Below are 12,066 nucleotides of genomic sequence, written 5' to 3'. Positions count from 1 at the left end.
GTATGTTGCCCTCCATTCAGCCCTTAATCTCGTTTTTGCAAATTTCAAGTGTTTCAGCTCGCTGCCCATGCCCTGTTCGCGAACGACATCTTAGCCGAAGCTGTCCATTGCTGTCTCCATCAATTGGCGCCTAATTTCCAACCCTCTTCATGCAATTTGGAGCTGATTCCAGCCAAGCAACTGCTGTTCCTGCACAGACCTACTGCCGTACTACCTGCCATGTCATCTGCAACCTGCGTTTGGCAGTTTTCTCTCTCCTGCAGGCTATCCTGCCTGCGTTTTTAGTCTTTTTCTCTCCTGTAATATGTGTTTTTAGTCTTTCTCTCTCCTACAGACTGTCTTGACTGCGTTTTTAGTCTTTCTCTCTCCTCACTATTGTTTGCATCAGATCCAACTTCTCATTGCTACATATGCTGGCGTTCAGCATCCGAAGGCTACCTTGCTGCAATTCGAGATCTATTCAGAGTACAATACACTCTCCAACTCGTTACCCCTACCCTGATCCTTGAGATACAGGAGTTTAAGGTTCAATATTTCATTCACTACATAGTGTGTTTGCTGCATAAGCATCGTATATTCAGTAGTCATATCACTTCATTCATTCATTGTGTTCATTGTCTCTGAGTTACCCTAACCTTAACTGTGTTCTTTTATCAGTTTGTGCTTTGTCATATGGTTTTTGTTTATGTTCACATGGTATCAGAGTCTCGATCTCTCTGAGAAACCTAGGCCTTTGATCTGAAAGCTCTACACAAGAAGCAAGAACAACAGTAGGTCCAAATGACTTCAAACACAACACCGATTCAGTCTCCAGAACCAACTATGTCGAGAACTGACCGAGAGTGGGCCGATCAACTTGCTTCACAAAGTTCCAACATGGTGGAAGACACTTCTGATTACATGGAAGAAAAGCTAGACAAGCTAACCTCTAAAGAATACAAACTAAGCTCGATCGAAGAATTGCCCTTCAAGAAAAGCTTCTAAATAAAGGTATGCATGAATTTCTCTCTTCAAATGTTGCATGTAAATCTGATGATTTTGCAGGGCTGTCAAGACTTCCATCAGGGATGGGTCCCCTCTCTTGGAGAACAAGACCCGGACCGGAGTATATTCCTTTCTTTTATCCTTTTCTGTCCACTCCGGTGCAATGTACTTTAGATTCGTCTTTAGTTCCTTCTTCTTTTATCTCTTCTCTTTGCAATATTCTAGTAGAGATCATTTGGAAGAAAAGGTCTAGTCTGTTGACTACGGAAAAGGTCCTCTTGAGGACCAATTCTTGTATGTTAACACACGTTGTGGGGATTATAAGAAAAAACCAAGTACCTCTTCTTCTAGCCTTCCTTCTTTTTAGTCTACTTCACAAATCAGAATGAATTTGGTGTTCCTTTTTCTTCATTGCATGGTGCATCATCATCTACACATTTTCATTTCCAATCATTAAATGTTAAAAATGAACAAAATGCATCTGCACCTCACACACCACATTTTCAAAATTCACCCATCCCACCACATTCTTCCGCTGCTTCTCCACTTCCATTCACACCATTTACATTTCCATTTCAGACACCTCATGTCGCACCGCACATCACACCGAGGAGTTATGGAAACATAGACACATCCTTTAGGACCTCATTCTTCACTCAATCGGGCGGTGCTCCACCTACTTCACACATTTTCAGAATCATTGCAGCTTAGGTATCCCCCCCAGTCTCTCCCGAGTGTGGATCAGTTGACTCCACTGTTTGCCTCCATGGGTTTACCTAGTGGACCTTCTGGTCATACTGTTGTGCCCCAGCCTCACTTTGGACAGAGCTTTTGTGTCCCAATGCCTCCACCTACACTGGCACCTTATGGAAACATTCATGTTCCAGTGCATTTGCCTCGATCGGCACTCATTGGACACTCACAGCCTACTTCTGCCTACCCACCTATACCCCCTCCTTCTACCTATCAGACATATCCACCTCCACCATCTTACCCCCCACAATCTTATCCCCCACATCCATCTTACCCCACCTACCCGACACCTCATGGTTCTAGCTCATCTTCTGCCAAGCATGCATTTAATGAAAAAACTCGTTTTAATGGGTCAAACTTTACCACTTAGTTGAACTTGATGAGACATGTCCTTGACTCCCAAAACCTATGGGATCTTCTACAGGGGTTGAAACCCCAACCCAATCCTGCACTTGTCCCATACGAGGTCATTTGCTCATGGAAGGCTAGGAATGCCTTCGCTCTTGTCAAGCTGATGCAGGGCTTATCGCCTAAGTTTCATTCTCAGCTTCAGTATTTTGACTTGGCGTCTGAGCGATGGGCACACTTGACTGACCGCTATGCGGCTCGGGATAAGACCCATCGTATCAATCTTGACCATGAGCTCCAGCTTTTCAAAATCACTGACCGGAATGACTTGAAAGTCAAGTTGACTGAGTATCGGCGTCTTCTTGTTGAATTCTCCACTACGGGGACTCCCAAGTCCTCTAACGATCAGGTCACAGTGTTCCTAAATAAACTCCCCAAGAAATACTTCAATTTTGTGGAAGGTATAGTTTCAAAGCCTACCATGCCTACATTCTATGAATTTGAGTGTCAATTGTTGCGTTACACACGGTTGTTCAATCAGTTTCATATGAATTCCTCTTCAGAGGGGACTCTTGTTGCTCATTCTCAGAAAGGGTAACAAGGGAAGGGAAAACAAAACCAAACCTCCACTTAAAATCAAAATCAAAATCAAAATCAAAAGCAAAATCATCAATCCGGGGAATCACAAGGAACATCCCGATCTCTCAAACCTGGGTGGCAGAATGTACCTAAAAAGAATAGATATTGTCAACATTGTCAAAAGGCTGGCCATTTTGACGACGAATGTTAATCAAAGGCAAGAGGCACAGCACCAAAACCTAAGTCACAGACCCCCACCCCTCAGTCGGGTAACCCCCAACAAGGGAGGCAAGGTGATGGCAAGGGGCAGTTTAAAGGTCAGACTTATACTGCCATCGCTCAGGCATCTCAGTCAACAAAATTCTCAACTCCAGAGGGCTTGTCTGACTAGTCTACAGAGGCCCACATCGTCTCCATAGAGACATCAGATGCGAGTCTCGTCCACATATGTGAGTTGCCTCCTGACGAGGTTACCGCAAAGGCCCACTCATCACAGCCGAGCACTCCGCTCCTATTTGGATTATGGACAGTGGAGCTACACATCATATGACTCCTATAGCCGACATTTTCCATTCCCACGCCCCTGCAACTGGGCGGGTCCGCGTACGAAACAACTCGGTCAAGATTCAAGCTCAAGCATGTGTCAGTTTTGCCACTAATAAGGGTTTGGATCTGGCTTCGCTGGACAATGTATATCATGTCCCTCAGCTTGGGGTAAACTTGTTATCTGTTCAACAGCTTTGCCGGTTGGGGTGAGCAGTCTTCTTTACAGCAACCACAGTCGAGGTCCTTGACTCTCAAACTGATTTAGTGATTGCTCGCGGTGAGGCACAGCCTGATGGCCTATACCACATGACACATTTTTTTACGGAGCCGATAGTTGAGGGCTCCGTGTTCCATAGCTTCCAAGCCTTAGCCACATCTTGGGAGCCTACGAACAATGAGCACCTTTGGCGTTTTCGCTTACGGCATCTTGGTTATGACTCTCTTTATGAGTTGTCACGCCATGAGTTGGTTGAGAACCTTCCACGCTTGAAGCTAGCTTGAGATGTCTGTAAAGCATATCAGCTCGAGAAGCGATATCGTACCTCATTCCCTCACCAAAACCTCACATCGTGCTGAGACACCTCTTAGATTGATTCATGTTGATCTTTGTGGACCGACATCCATTACCGCCTTGAACGGCATGTTGTACTTCTTTTTTATTGTGGATGATCATTCCAGACACATGTGGGTGTACTTTCTCAAGCATAAGTCAAATGCTTTCACATATTTTTTTGCTTGGGTGTTGCTGGTTCATAACTAGACCGATCGTTGCGTCGGTTGCATAAGGAGTGATAGCGATGGTGAGTTCATCTCCCACAAGTTTTCCGAGTTTCTACAGAAGCATAGCATCTCACGCCAGCTCACCTCTACCAACTCCCCTTCTCAGAATGGAGTCGTAGAGCGTAGGAACCCGACAGTCATAGGAATGGCGCGCTCTATGTTGTTTGCAGTGAAGCTCCCTGAGCGCGTTTGGGTCAAGGCTGTTAACACTTCAATATACATCCTCAATTGATGTCCAACTGCAGCTCTTTCTCATAAGATCCCGTATGAGGCATTTTTTGGCTCTTGGCCTGTTATTTCCCACTTCAGAGTCTTCAGGTATTGTGTGTACACACACACACACACCTAATGACAAGATAGGAAAGCTCACTCCCCAAGCTAATCTCCTTATTTTTGTGGGATACTCCTCTGAAGCAAAAGCCTATCATTTGTTTGATCCTTGGACAAACAAGGTGATCGTTAGACAGAATGTTGTCTTTGACGAGAGGGATATCGTGCAGTCCTCTGTACCGGATTTCAACCCGATTTCTTTTTCCACATCATCAGAGATCGTGCCTACTGAGCCTAGTCTACTTCTCGCTTCTAACATTTCTGCAGATTCTTCCGCTCCCACATTCCCCTCTGCGAGACCTGTTACCTCGTTGATACCAGCAAACCATGCGGGATTTGAGAATCCTACCATTGGATTCCACTCCGGAGAGACCTAGAAGATCTACCTAGCTTGCTCCTGAAGCATCATTTGCGTCGCTGTTTACAGTTAATTATATAGCGCATTCTGAGCTGGATACATGGCAGGAGGCTCTTCAGCACCCTCAATGGCGAGAGGCCATGGAGAAGGAGCTAGAGAGTATTGACCGAAATGAGACTTGGACATTGGTGGATCGTCCGAGCCACAAGAAAGTCATCAGGACAAAGTGGATTTTTAGGACTAAGCTAAAAGCTGATGGGACTTTAGACAAGTACAAGGCTCGCCTTGTAGTGCAAGGATTTCAACAGAAGCATGGCATTGATTATGAAGAGACCTTTGCCCCTATTGCGTGGTTGACTTCCTTTCAATTGCTACTCGCGTTAGCCGCTCACCATGGTTGGCCGATACATCAGATGGATGTTAAGAGTGCCTTCCTAAACGGTTAATTGGAGGAGGAAGTCTATGTGGAGCAGTCACCGGGCTTTCCTTCACAAAACCCTAGGGATAAGATATTCTGTTTGCATATAGCTCTTTATGGGCTGAAGCAAGCACCGTTGTCTTGGTTCCATAGGATGGATAAGTTTTTGCAGACTCACAGATACCATTCTACCCCTTATGACCCGAACTTATATGTTCGAACTACTGCATAGGGGGTTAGCTATATCCTACTATACGTATGCTGCCCTCCATTCAGCCCTTAATCTCGTTTTTGTAGATTTCAAGTGTTTCAACTTGTTGCCCACACCCCGTTCGCAGAGGACATCTTAGTCGACGTTGTCCATTGCTGTCTTCATCAGCTGGCGCCTGATTTCCAACCCTCTTCACGAAGTTTGGAGCTGATTCCAGCCAGGCAACTACTATTCCTACACAAACCTACTGTTGTACTGCCTGTCACGTTATCTGCAGCCTGCGTTTGGCAGTTCTCTCTCCTGCAGGCTGTCCTGCCAGTGTTTTTAGTCTCTCTTCTGTAGTCTGCGTTTTGTCTCTCTCTCCTATAGGCTCTCATGCCTGCGTTTTTAGTCTTTCTCTCTCCTCACTGCTGTCTACATCAGATCCAACTTCTCACTACTGCGTTTGTTGGTGTTCGACATCAGGAGGCTGCCTTGCTGCAATTCGGGATCTGTTCAAAGTACGACACACTCTCCAACTCATTACCCCTACCCATATCCTTGAGGTACAAGCGTTCGAGGTTCAATACTCATTCACTACATAGTGTGTTTGTTGCATGAGCATCGTATATTCAATAGTCATATCACTTCATTCATTCACTGTGTTCATTGTCTCTGAGTTACCCTAACCCTAATTGTATTCTTTTATCAGTCTGTGCTTTGTCGTACGGTTTATGTTTATGTTTCTGTGTTAGGGTATTTTTTCACACCAGCCATTTACGTTTAGCATATTCCTCCTCTTCAAGAAATTGAACTCTACATTTCAACCATTCAATGTATGTAACCAAGTCATCAATAGTATCCCATGACTGATACAAAGACAACAAGTCAAGCAACAAAGTTTGTGAATGGTGCAATTCAGCTCGAAAAGAAGCAAGCTGAATACCATACTATCAGGACAAGGCACGTGCATTATCCCTAAAAATAGCCCATGCTTCCATACTCCCAAATAGAACCCTCCGGCTAAAAGAAGCAATCAATTGCTGGATACACTCCAAAAACTCATTTTGCAACAAAAAAGATTGATTGAAACGCAAAGGCAAACAAGCAAGCAGAGACTTAAAGGCATGAACCGGTCTATGAGTCAATTCCAAAACCAAGGAATAGTGATCTGATAAGACATGTTGTCGCTCCACCCACATATCAATCACTACTAGAAAAAAAGAATCACTCTAACAAATGTATATCCTATCAAGTCTAGCCCAAGTATCTAGATGCTGAAGAGAGCGATAAGTATATCTAGACTGTGAAGGACGCATCAAAGACCACATGTCTTGTTTCAAAGAAGCCTGACACTCAAGACCATCCATGACCAAGTGAGGTGAAGTTGCCTGATCTGCAAATACGCATGCATTAAAATTACCCATAACAAAACCTTGACAAGCAAGTTAAAGGCAGTGCAAGTCATCCCAAAGTTGATAGCGTTCCCGAGTAATAGAGGAAGTATACACACCCACCAACCACAAAACCTCACCCTCATATATGATTTCCAGCATCACAAATTTGCTACGAGCATCCTGAGAAACCAAGGATGATTGCAAGGAAGATCGAACAGCCAACATAACTCCAGATTTATGTGGAACCTGTCTACTAAAAAACATTGTATAATCGTTATATACATAAGAAGAACCTACCAAAGCATGTTGTTTGTGTTCCATGGCACAAAAAACATCCCAATCACCAGCAAAAACAATTTTCCACAACCGATACTACTTACAACCAGAAAAAATGCCTTTAACATTTCATAAAGCAAGTCTCATGATAAACAAAAAGAGAGAGAACTACTAAATCACTGATTTCCCTTTAAATCCATAGCTTTAGCAACCTGAAATCTCTCCATCTCACTATGAATCACATCCACAAGATCCGCCCTCTGCAAACTCGCAATCGAAGCACGAGAAAGGAATTGTTGTTGATAAGAATAGAAAATATCCCAAGGGGGCAAACGCCTCCCATAAGCATCAATTTGCAAAGCAAAATCAGAAGCACTTTTATCAACCACACCAACTACAGGTACACGCGAAGATTGAGGTTTCATGTAAAAACCCCTATCTCTACATTGAAAAGTCCGAGTAACAAGATGAGGAGATGGGTGAGCAGGAGTCGAACAAGATTCCTGTAAGCATTGCATCTAACCACAGGGACCCAAGAATCATCCCAAGGAGGCAGGTCCCGATCAACTGAATGTGACTCACGCTCAATACCAACCTGGGAAACATCCTTATTTCCATTATTATGTCCATGCACGGCAGGAGGCACAAGAGGAGCAACATATTACTGCCAAGTCAAAGGCTAGGAATTACTCTCTTGCATATCCATGTCACGGTCCAAAGAACACTACAAAACCTCAAGGCTACTATCACATTCAAAAATAAAATGGTCCAATTGGCCACATCGAAAGTAATGCCCAGCAAATGTCCACCATTTGAGCTCAAAAACCAACATCTACAATCCAAGGACCTCAAAATAAATTTTAGTAGGCAGAGGTTTCCTAGTGTCCCAAAGCATACAAGCCTTGTTCCTATTATGGGAGGCCAAACAGGGCTCCACAACACCTCGCCAAGGGATCTCAAAACCAAAGGAAGAAGTCTCCAAAGATGAGCAAGAAAATTAACTACCTCCACCCAAATTGGGCATGCCTTCCTAAGAACCTCCTCAAACTCAACCATAGGCCTCCATAGGACCCTATGGACCAACTGACCATCCAAAAACAAAGGAATATGTTGCATAATGCAAGCATGCACATCCGAAGAACAAAAAAGGACCTCAAAAAAACCCCTTCGGCCCATCATAAATCTCTTTCATGAGAGGAGCTTGCACTTGCCCAAGAACACCATCATGACGTGGATCGTCACTCACAAGCATGGACTCCAGCCAAGCGAGAATCCGAGCAATCAAAGGAGTCCTACCCATAAAATAAAGGATGGCTGCCCTCTCATGAAAGGCAACAATTTACTATAAAACTAGGTCGATTCCCATGACAGCAACCACATGATCCCCTTTCGATAAAGAGCTCACTTCACCCTCATTAGCATGAACATAATCAGACATAAGATTGTTGGCAATGGCAAGCATGAACTATAAGACTCGTCAGCCTGTGAGCAAGAAACACGAACACCTTGCTGAGGCAAATCCGGAGCACACAAAAATGTTCATCAACCGTTATCTTACGGCATTTTCCCATATCATCCCCTTCCATCAACTGACCAGAATCCTCAGCCAAAGAGTCACCATCCGCCTCAACCAATTCTTTCTCATCCCCATGCCCAATATGCTGGTTAAGAAAAGCCACATCAATACCACTTTATGCCTACATATTAGCCATAGTAAAAGCCCAACCTTTGTGAGTGCTGCGCAGAATAGTAGACGTGACAAGTGCTGTCTGAGGTATAACTGCAGTTCTGCACTGGATTGGAGCTCAAATCTGAAGGTCAAACTGTGAGTAACACCTTGTTTGTACACACGCCCTAGGTCAGAAACAAGTCGCTTTCACTGTACATGGCAGAAGTAGAGCATAGCACCATCACTATACAAACACCCTGCTCAGAATCTGGTCTAGATCCCAAATCTGTGAGGATAGAAGTAGCTCTGGGAGGGCGAGACTGCAGGTTGAAGGGCAGAAGCACTACGACAGGAAACTTCCCTCTAGATTGTGTGTGTGTGTGTGTTCCTTCTTCCGTAGCGCACTTTCACATGGTATCATCGCCAAAAGAGAGGACAGAGTGAAGTCTAATTGCAGAGGAGACTAGCATGGCTGTCAACACAAGCCTCAGCCCCAGCGTTTCTGGTGCCTAGAATACTAAACACAGCCCATCCAAAACCCCCGGCTCTGCTCCTACAAATGGCTGTCTAGTAAAAATGCAACTGCACCAAGGTGCCCCAGGACTTGAAAATGAAAAACCAGCAGCACCAAACAGAAAAGTACAGCTGTTAAAGTGGCAAAGCATGTCCAACAGGCAAAAGGCAGCTGTCTCAGCTTGATCAAGGCTGCAACAGTACTGAACAATAGAACTGCCAGGAATCAGCAGCAGAGTCCACATCAAAATGTGAGTGGAAGTAAGAATATGCAACTAGTAGGTCTGCAAACTGAAGAGAAAATGAAGATGATGGGTAATCGCAAATAGGACTGAAAAGAGTGTTGAGCCACTAGTACAAGCGTTTGCACAATCATAAAGAACATTTGCATTAATCCATTTTTAGTTATCCTAAAACAGCCCCAAAAGACGTTTATTGCTTATTACCAAATATAAGTGGTTTTATTCTTTAACAGTAGGACAAATGCATCAAAATTCTCTACAAATAGAGTTAGTTGTTTGAGCACCCCTTATCCCTGATTATTCACACTCAGCCATCAGCCATTTACCCTCACACTGCTGACCATGGGCGACACCCCATCTGGAGCTGCTGTCCATCCATCTCAACCTACTGCCATCTAGAGGACATCTCCATTCGTGGAGGACACATCAGACTACTGCCCAATGGCTGACCAACATGCCATGACCTTCTACAACTTGCTTGGAGGTTGATCACACCTGGGAGCTGGTAGACAGGCTGCCCTTGCTGCAAAGACTCAGGTCCAGCAAGGCAACCTGCACAGGAGTCATGCCACATCTGTGCTTTGCTCATTCTGAGGTCACCAACTGATGTAGGCATCACCCAAACCTGCATTTTGCTATACAGCAGGCTGCCTGCTGCATTCACTCCAGCTGCCAACATGAGCTGCCAATGTCATTAGGTGCATCACCTCAGCTTTGTTTCTACCGCTACTACCTACCTTAAGGGGTACCATCTTCATTAGAGACTGAGGAGGATTACACACTGCTCCCTCTAATGCATCGACATCATCATCATAGCCTAGTGGACTGTTGCTGCTGCTTTTTAAGATCCATATTGAGTACGACACACTCTGACACAACTCTCAGACACCTCTGCCCCAGTCCTTGAAATATACAGGTTCAAGGCCCTCTCATTGTATCATTCTGATTCATTCATTTTTATTTAGCATAGTGTAGATAGTGTTCTTCATGTTTGTCGTGCACTTGGTATTTTCTCTGCCTTTGGCATACCATTTCTTTACAAAGGGCTGATACAAGGCAGCCCATGCACACGAGTCAAATGTGTTCATATGGCACTAGGAGAGGGAAGACTAGAAGCATTAGAGAGAGAAATGTCTAAGTGGATAGTCACCCACCTGTCAGATTGCCTTGCAGTACGTGCACACGACACAGTGATCTAAAACTGGTGAGAATGTTTCAAATGCCTAAACAACATGGTTGGGCCAAAAAAATAGGACAAGACTAAAAATTAAAATTGCGACTTTGTTTTGAGCAAGACCTGTCTCTACTCGACTCCAGCAAAGTTAAAACACAATGGGAACAACATCCCATACAACCAGGGAACGCTATCCTACAAACACAGGAGCATATGCAAAGCAAAATACCCTTTTTTTTCAAGACTATGTCAATTCACCATTTGACATGAACAACCTAACTTTTAATGTAGATTTGCCGAATACTTTTGAGAGTGCCAAGCTAATGTACTATACCCGACATCAGGCTCTGCTGCTCCAAACATAGGATGGTCTGGAATCGCACTAATGTGAAAGAACGGACCCAATACGCTGCTAACTTCCAAAAGGCGGCCTGTGATATGATCACCCTTTGGCAGCCAATATGGGTGGTTCATTAATGCTTTGGCAACAGATGGGTAAGAAACCAGCATGATCAACACCTTCAGGAACGGTTGGAAAGGACCCAGAACAGAAAACCTCAAAACGCTGTGCCGGAGCCCCTCAAATGCAGGCCTCCAGAACTCCTCGAAGTTGGGCTCCCCTTCAAATCGCTTGATAAAATGATCCAGGAATCCCGGTGGCAATGAATTGCTAGTGGTTTCTGTCCCGAGCGATGTCGACAAGGATGTGTCACCAAGTATGAGGGACAATAATGATGCCTTTTGGGAAGGGGCAGGGGAGCCAGGTGGACTGGGGAACATGTCTGGCTGTTCAAGCATAATCCCAACATAGGAGACAGCCAAATCCTTGACTTGAGAAATGGCATCTTGCACCTGCGACGCGATTTGCTTAACCTTCATGCCCTGCACCTTCCGGGCCTCGTCTGTGGCTCTGCGGTAGCATCCGAGCAGGTATGCCAATGGGGGCTCACAGGAAGGAGAGGGCGGATTGGAGAGGCGCTCGATCACTGCACGCTCGAGCACGTCACAGGACAGCAGAAGGGGGCGGCTTTCGCTGAGAAGCTCTGCTGCCAGCTGCTCCATGTATATGGCCATGGATGAGGACGAATGGCGCGCCTCTCCGCCATCGCCAACTGAAGGAGGCGACAGAGTAATCAGCAGAATTCGCCGCAAGGCGAAATCTTCGGTCTCTGCGGGGCTTCGGCCTGCTCTGGGCTGCGCCATGGCGGGCCAACGTGACGAACGCAGAGAGGATCGAACGCTGAAAGAACCAGCTTTGTGCCTGATGTAATGTAATATACTCTCTCTCTCTCTCTCTCTCTCTCTCTCTCTCTCTCTCTCAATTTCTTAATTTTTGAAATTGAATTTTGCAAAGCATCTAAAAAGCCTCTCTTCAGCTTAATGCGCAAGTAATTATATTATGCAGAATCACTAGTCGGAGATAAACGTAATGTAATTATCAACTAATTAGGCACAATAAAATTATAGGTGTAGTACGTATAATGATGATGGTCATCGCGATCATATCAT

General features: G+C 44.8%; 1 protein-coding gene across 3 annotated transcripts in view; it reads right to left on the bottom strand.

The window, feature by feature from the left end:
• LOC148026426 (U-box domain-containing protein) overlaps positions 1-11,819 on the bottom strand; it is a 46,496-nt gene extending 34,677 nt beyond the window's left edge. For 2 of the 3 annotated variants that reach the window (XM_087690865.1, XM_087690867.1), the window contains exon 1: positions 10,892-11,818. In XM_087690865.1, the coding sequence (XP_087546991.1) occupies positions 10,892-11,760 (869 nt within the window). In that variant the 5' untranslated portion in view covers positions 11,761-11,818. Of the gene's footprint in view, positions 1-10,891 lie in introns of all 3 variants that reach the window. The other variant, XM_087690866.1, reaches the window with a different exon arrangement.
• Between the last annotated feature and the right edge of the window lie 247 nt (positions 11,820-12,066).

The sequence above is a fragment of the Lygodium microphyllum genome, chromosome 13 (assembly GCF_053477565.2).
Source record: "Lygodium microphyllum isolate KBCC chromosome 13, Lygodium_microphyllum_v1.1.10, whole genome shotgun sequence".
Taxonomy (NCBI): Eukaryota; Viridiplantae; Streptophyta; class Polypodiopsida; order Schizaeales; family Lygodiaceae; genus Lygodium; species Lygodium microphyllum.
The sequence above is the reverse complement of the archived record's forward strand: the minus strand, read 5'-3'. Positions and strand labels throughout refer to the sequence as shown.